This window comes from Neolamprologus brichardi, chromosome 3, assembly GCF_056152115.1.
Source record: "Neolamprologus brichardi isolate AB-2024 chromosome 3, ASM5615211v1, whole genome shotgun sequence".
In the NCBI taxonomy this organism is placed as follows: Eukaryota; Metazoa; Chordata; class Actinopteri; order Cichliformes; family Cichlidae; genus Neolamprologus; species Neolamprologus brichardi.
Genome location: NC_142106.1, coordinates 9,756,105 through 9,763,182, shown reverse-complemented (window position 1 = coordinate 9,763,182; position 7,078 = coordinate 9,756,105). Strand labels below are relative to the sequence as shown.

Genomic DNA, 7,078 nt, shown 5'->3' with positions numbered 1-7,078 from the left:
GTAGTTTATTGCACTTTTTTGCAATTTATGTAATTACTATGCACTTAATGCAGACATATTATTAAAATCTGGGCTATAATGGTTGTATTGATGTATAGCAACTTGAAATGCTCCCAAAAATGGCTCCACAGCATGTAAAAATATAATATAAGCTCTGGCGGACTTGGTTCTATGGTAGGTCTTAAAGGGTTAAGTTTGCAGCAGGCAACGTGACTGAGTATTGTGTCAAGATAAGTAGGAAGACCACGCTATAATGGACAGTTTAACACTAGAATTACTGAGCCTTTTTTTCCCTGCTGCAGTCCCTACTACTAGATTTACTAGCCTGCGCAGATTTGCGTAAATTCCCCCCCCGACCCTAACACCTCTTGGCACCCCGCTGAGATTTTCACAGGTCTTCAGCTCCATTGTTCTCCTGCTTTTGTTGTGCAAAGACACCTCCCCCAACCCCCAACCATGAGAGATTCAGGTCTTTCCTTCCCTGCAAGGCTACTTTCCTTCCTTACTTGCAGCGTACAATACACCATGGTAGTTCTTGTCAATCCTTGTCACTACATCGCATGCCTGCCCATAAACACATATACACAGAGTTGTACATATATTTATATAGCCACACCTTACATATTATGCATAAAGTCTAGTTATACACACACACACACACATCTATATCTATATATATGTATATATATCTATATCTCTAATATATATATATATATATATATATGTATATATATATATATGTATATATATATATGTGTATATATATATATGTATATATATATATATGTATATGTATATATATATATATATATATATATATATATATATATATATATGTAGATATAGATGTGTGTGTGTGTGTGTGTGTGTATACATACACCAATATTTTTAAATACACGTATCCATATTTATGTTTCCAGATTGTTTGTATAGTGCACTTTCTATACCGTGTTCTTTGTACAGTTTTTATTTAGCTGCTTTTGTCTTGCACTGTCCACTTTTTTGCAATGACAATGCAGATTTTCCACTTGTGGGACAAATAAATGCAGATTTGCTGTGTGTGTGTGTGTGTGTGTGTGTTTGTGCAACATTGGCATTTGTTTACTCAGATCCAAGGCAGGCAAAACCTCTGTGTTACAACCTACATAGAAAAGACACACATTTACAATATATGGGTACACAAGTCTTTTTTATTTCAAAGTATTTCCGACTTTACAGCGTTTGCAGACCCAGTGTCCATCATCCCTGCATTTGGCACAAGTGAATTTCTGACATGTTGCACAGGTAAACCTGCTGCGATTCCTGTTGCAGCTCTCTTGCACCTGGCACTGCGTTGTCTTTATAGTCCCTGGCACAGCAGCTGCAGCAGCTTCAGCAGCCTGCCTCTGTGCTAATATTTCCTTGAGCTGCATGAATCGGCAACAAAGTTGCTGAGCTAGAAGACTCAGAAACAATCTTCTTTTGCCTGTCCACCCTGTACATGCCTTGTACAAAATGTAGGCATTCACCGCCGCCAGGTCCAGCATATTGTAGAAAGCCGCTACTGGCCACCTGCGTGTTGCTGCTCTTACGGAATACATCCGTGCCATTTGGTCCAACACGTCTACACCACACTGTAAAAGCAGAGAGAGAGTCATGAGTATATGTTTTTTTCTATAGGCCTGTATAGCACACATCAGAAAACATTGTAGCACTGGTTTAAAATTGTACACACATTCACATACCTTCATGTGGTTATAGTCTGCTATCGTGTTGGGTTTCCTCTTTCTGTCGTCACCGATCGTCACGTCTTGGTGCATGGAACTTAGAACACACACAGTCTTGTTTTTTTAGGTTCATAAATTGTCAAGGAGACACCGCCACTTCTAAGCACTGAAGTGGAGAATACCTCTTGCTTTGCAGTATCTTTTGCAAGTTGAGGAAGTTCACGCCGGACTTTATTCACCGTGCCCAGTAACGTTGTTTTGCGCTGCAGCAGTCTGTGTGACAGTGACAGTGAAGTAAATAAATTGTCCGTTGTGACGTTTCTCCCATCATCCAAAAACGGCTCCATCAGTTTCATGACCACGTTCTCTGCCAGCCTCTCTCCCTTCTGATGACTGGGGTCCTTTCCCAAGTAAGGAGATGCACTGCAGACATATTTGGTGTCCAAATCCGTGGTCATCCAGAACTTGATCCCAAATTTGTCTGGCTTGGTTGCGATATACTGTGTGAATGGACAACAAACCTTGGTAGGGAACAGCTGTTCATCTATGGTCATGTGTTCTCCTGGAGTGAAACTCTTAGCACAGTTCTCGTTGAAGCGTGTCCAGATGTCTGAGATCGCCGCAAATTTGTCTGTTTTCACCCGTTCTGCCCGCGTGTCCCTGTCATCAAATCGAAGGTGCATAATTGAAATGAATCTATCTCGGGGCATTGTCTCTTTGATTACTGACACCAGAAATCCTCCTGACCAGCAATCCACAATGGCACCAACAGGACACATGATTGCTCTTACAAACAGGATTGAAATGAATGCCATCAGTTCATGAACTGACAAATTCCAGTCCGGCTCTGTTCTGCGGGCTTGATGTACCGTACAGTCTCTGATGGTCTGCAGCATTCCCACGTCTAACAGGCAAAGGAAGCTTTGGAGCACACTTGTAATCTTACGTTGTCAGAAGATAAACAAATAGAGAATGGTAAATTTACATGAACTTCACTCTAAATGGGTTTATATAACCCATATGTAATATGGCAATGAGGTGTGAATGTGTGTCTTTTATATTTGCAGGTCAGTCAATGTGTGGGATATTTTGTATAGATACGGCAGGCATTTCTGAAAGTTGTAACACAGAGGTTTGGCCTGACTTGATTCTGAGCAACTCAGAGTAAACAAATGCAAATGTGCCAGGCCTCAAGGATAATGGGTGGTTTGCACAACAAAAGCTGGAGGAGAAACGAGCTGACGACCTGTGAAAATCTCAGCAGGGGTGATTAACACCTCGGGACTTGCACCAGAAAATAAAAAAGCCAGTAATTCTAGGGGGAGTTGGGTTTAGGGAAGTTACGCAAATTTGCGCAGGTTAGTAAACCTAGTGTTAAGGAAAAGGTCAACTTTACAAGGAATCTTTTTGTTTTGTGTTTTGACAGAAAGATGAGACGTTTGATGTCTTTGAAGTCTGAGCTCTGGGCTTGAGTCACAATGTGGTTTGGTTAGCTTAGCTTAGCATGATGGCTGTAAACAGGGGGAGCAGCTAGCTTGTCTCTGTCCACAGTCAAAGATAAAGAGCAGCTGTACCTGGGCCTCCTTGTTCTGATGGTTGTTTGTCCATAACGGACGTCTTCAGTTCTCACTGCTGAGTAGACCACAGCTGAATCAGTCTCTGTACAATAAACACATTAAAATTACTGCAACAGTGCTGTGATATTATTACACTACAGCGATGGAGACATTTCATTCTGTTCTTTTAAGCTTATTAAAAGCATTAAATGGTGTCTTTTTATAAATTTATAAATAGCAGCAACTTTTCACAGTTTTTATTTTTAATCTTAACACCTCTGCAAAACAGTGAGATCAAAGAAATCAGGAAGTTTCTGAGAAAAAGAAGAAGGACGACCACAGAGCTGCAGACTGATGCACTTTTACCACAGAGCATGAAGGAAACATGCAGGACCAGTGTTATCAGCCAAACCCAAACACACTGCAGCAAGAAGCTCCATCAAGTCACTGATGGATATAAAGGACGTTTTATCTGTTCAGTCTCTTCATATGTCTCATGTTCACATGTTCCATATCTTAACTGTGTGTACCGACAAACACGCATGTGTGGGCCTCGTCTGAGCCCTGATATTTATGGCTCAGTCACAGCACTGCTGAATGTGATGTCATCCAACAACAAATACCTGCTGTAGAGCTGCAACAAAGTCCTTCTAGAAGCAAATCCACCCACTCTGTCTACGTGGCTGTGGACACAATTTAAACACTGAGGCTTCAAAATGCAGCATCTACAACACTCACTCTGCCTCCATCCAGCCTTTATTTAGATTTGATGCATCAGTCTCCATGGTGATGAGTACAATTGGCAGCTGAAACTGTTGTGAACTTCTCCATGAGTCATATTTCCTGTTTCAGAGCTGCTGATTGGCTCTTTGGGCCCTTTACCTTCAGGAGTCATGGACGAAGCACTGAAGTCGTTCACAGAGAGAAGTGTGAACTGATCAAGCAAAGAAACTGAAACATTTCAAACGGAAGAAACTGAACTGTTTCCTAATTCCTGTGACTCTGACCTTTGACCTGTGTGTTTATTATCTTTATTATTTTTTAAATCTTTGATGTTTGATGTTTCCCTTTGAATCCCCCTGAAGATACTGACAGTGAAGCACGTACATAATACTCCAGCCTTTCAACTCTGAGCTTATTTAGTTCTATTAATACACTGAAATCTCATTTGTGTCATGAAGAAAGTCTTTAATCAAACAGAATTCAAAGATCAGAAACATTTCATATATGGAGTTAAACATGAATCATTGTTTCAACAATAGATTTATTGTTGTCATAAACAGACAAGAAGACAACAACAAACTGCTCCTCCCATTCAACACATGTCAGTCCATATCCCAGCAAACGAAATCATCTCCATTTACACATCAAATAGAAACATGAATCACTTGTAATGATTAGAAACTTGATAGAATTTCAAATCTAGTTTGGGGAGTCATTCAGTGAGAAACAGTGAAATGATTTTCCATGTGAAAAGGTGGACAGCAGAAACAGAAAGAAACAGTGAGAACTAAAAGAGAAACAAAGAGCTTTGGAACAACGAGGCAGCAGGAGGACAGCTGCAGTTTAACAGCTTCAATTCACTGACAGGAAACAACATTAGAAATATCATCATCCTCAACTCATCTGCTGCACTGACACTGACACCTTCAACGGACACACCTTCACTTTAACACCAGTGTAAATGTATGGAAACATCCTGTGAGTGAAAGTGTGTGTGAAGGTGTGTATGTGTGTGTTAGTATCAGGATCAGAGAACGACAGCTTTCCTCTGTTCCAGTCCAGATTCACTCTGATCCTCTGGAGCTTCTTCTGGACTGAGAGAGCAGATTTAGCTGATGGTGAGCATGTGTAGTATTTACCTTCAGAGATAAATATTATCCATAATCCAGACAGTATGTCTCCCTTCCTCTGCACAGACTCTGCTAACACACCCAGTACCCACTCATTACTGTCTCCAACATCAACATCCCAGCTGTGAGTCCCTGAGTTAAAGCCCTCAGAGCCCAGGACAGAGCAGGTTAATCCATCAATCCTCTCTGGATTATCAGGAAGCTGCTGCCTCTCTCCTCCTAGTCTCACACTGGTCAGATCTTCAGACAGGATGAGGATTGGATTTGCAGTGTTTGGGTCCAGAATGAGAGGAGTGTAGGAGACCATGTCCTTCATGTTGTTCCAGATGTTGAAGGTCAGGTTGCCCAGGTGTTTGGCCTGGTCTATCAGAGCTCCTGAGGGCAGCTGTGGATCATCCAGCAGGGGGCAGCGCTGGACTCTTTCCACTGCAGCCTTGTAGTTGTGCAGGAATGAGACGTCTTCAGCTCTCAGCTCCTCCTCTGTGGCTCTGACTGTGTCTGAAAGAGCTGCTATCTCTCTGCTCAGAGCCTCCATCTTCTCCTTCATCATCCCACTCTTCTGCTCCTCTTCCTCCCTCAGTGCAGCCAGCCTGGCCTCCTCTTCCTCTGCTAGAAACTGGTGAAGCTTCTTAAACTGCTCCTTAATCTGCCTCTCTGTGTGTCGGGCCTGGACCTTAATGTGTTCTGCTGTTTGATCAAACTTCACTTGAACTTCTTCACAAACCTTTAACTTCTTCTTTAAGGGCTCCAGAGTTTCCTGAAGTTCCTTCTTGTGTTGTTGTGCAGCTTCATCGATGGGTCTGAATCTGTGATTGGTGTGTTTTTCTGAGGCACAGCAGACGAGACACACTGGCTGCTGATGGTCCAGACAGAAGAGTTTGAGTTTCTCAGAGTGCAGACTGCAGAGAGCCTCTGAAGCTCTCTGATCTCTCTCCTGTAAGAACGACTCACACAGGTTCCTTAAAGCCAGATTTAAAGGTGGTTCATCCTTTGAAGATCTTCTCTTACAAACTGGACACTCGTGTGTTGGTCTCTCTCTCCACCATCTCTTCAGACAGTCTTTACAGAAGCTGTGGCTACATGACAGAATAACAGGATCTCTGAAGACCTCCTGACAGACCGGACAGCAGAGATCCTCCTCTGATCTGGAAGCCATTGAGTCTGTGAGTGAAGCTGAAAACAGCAGACAGGAAGTACAGTCAGTCCTGGCTCCCCTCCCTCCTCTACCACCTTCACTGAAACTTCCTTTGAGTCGTGTTTTTGCTCAAACTCACCTTCAGTGTGTGGAGCGTCAGCAGCTTGAAGCAGCAGTGTTGGAGTTTTCCACTTTTCTCTCCTGTAGCTGGACTCACTCAGAGGAAGCTGCTAGTTTGGTCTGAGCTCAGTCTGATCGTCTGTGCGTCTCTCTTTACTGAGGACGAAGAACTTCCTGTTTCCTGGTTTGTCACATTTGAGTGACGTGAGGGGAGGAGACAAATGTTGCTGTTTGACTTTTAACTAAGGTGTGTTTCAATCCTGCCTGCAGCTCAAAAGCTGTAAAACAGGTTTTGTGTCTTTTCACCTCCACAGGTCACAACATGAAACCTGTTGTGAAGTTTATAAAATAAAGTGTCACTCGGTGGTGCAGCTGTTTGTCAGCTTCTATTTCAGACTTTGTTCTGCTTCTTGTTCAGGTTCCCAGCAGTGGGAGTGTAATGCAGTCACACACACACAGGTGGTGTTAAGGTGCATTCACTTAGTTACAGACTGTGGTGTTATTTCTTGTAACTAAGGGTGTGTTTCACTCCAAAGTTCAGACATTAACCTGCCAGAAGTTGTAAAAGTTACTAATAAAGAGCTTTTCTCTCATTTCACATGCAGGTCAGAGCATGAAAGCTGTGATGCAGCAGTTTGAGAGAAATTGCTGCTGATATAAAATATTTTTTGTGGTTTTACAAAATATATAAAAGAGCAGAAAGAAAAG

General features: G+C 42.3%; 2 protein-coding genes across 2 annotated transcripts; both read right to left on the bottom strand.

Moving 5' to 3' along the window:
- Positions 1-1,181: 1,181 nt before the first annotated feature.
- LOC148103420 (uncharacterized) lies at positions 1,182-3,775 on the bottom strand. Its single transcript, XM_087838104.1, has 3 exons — positions 3,767-3,775; positions 1,915-2,647; positions 1,182-1,588 (listed from the first exon to the last, which is right to left on the bottom strand). The coding sequence occupies exons 1-3, from the start codon at positions 3,773-3,775 to the stop codon at positions 1,191-1,193; spliced, it is 1,140 nt and encodes a 379-aa protein (XP_087694230.1). The 3' UTR covers positions 1,182-1,190.
- Positions 3,776-4,879: 1,104 nt separating this feature from the next.
- LOC148103419 (E3 ubiquitin-protein ligase TRIM35-like) lies at positions 4,880-6,271 on the bottom strand. Its single transcript, XM_087838724.1, has one exon. It carries the CDS (start codon positions 6,269-6,271, stop codon positions 4,880-4,882), a length of 1,392 nt encoding a protein of 463 aa, XP_087694850.1.
- Positions 6,272-7,078: the final 807 nt, after the last annotated feature.

Excerpts from the sequence above, each read along its gene's own strand:
- LOC148103420 (XM_087838104.1), bottom strand. Across the intron at positions 1,589-1,914 it reads CCGGCGTGAACTTCCTCAAC|TGGCACGGATGTATTCCGTA; the intron begins TTGCAAAAGATA and ends TGTTGGACCAAA.
- LOC148103419 (XM_087838724.1), bottom strand. The coding sequence starts at position 6,271 with ATGGCTTCCAGATCAGAGGAGGATCTCTGCTGTCCGGTCTGTCAGGAG.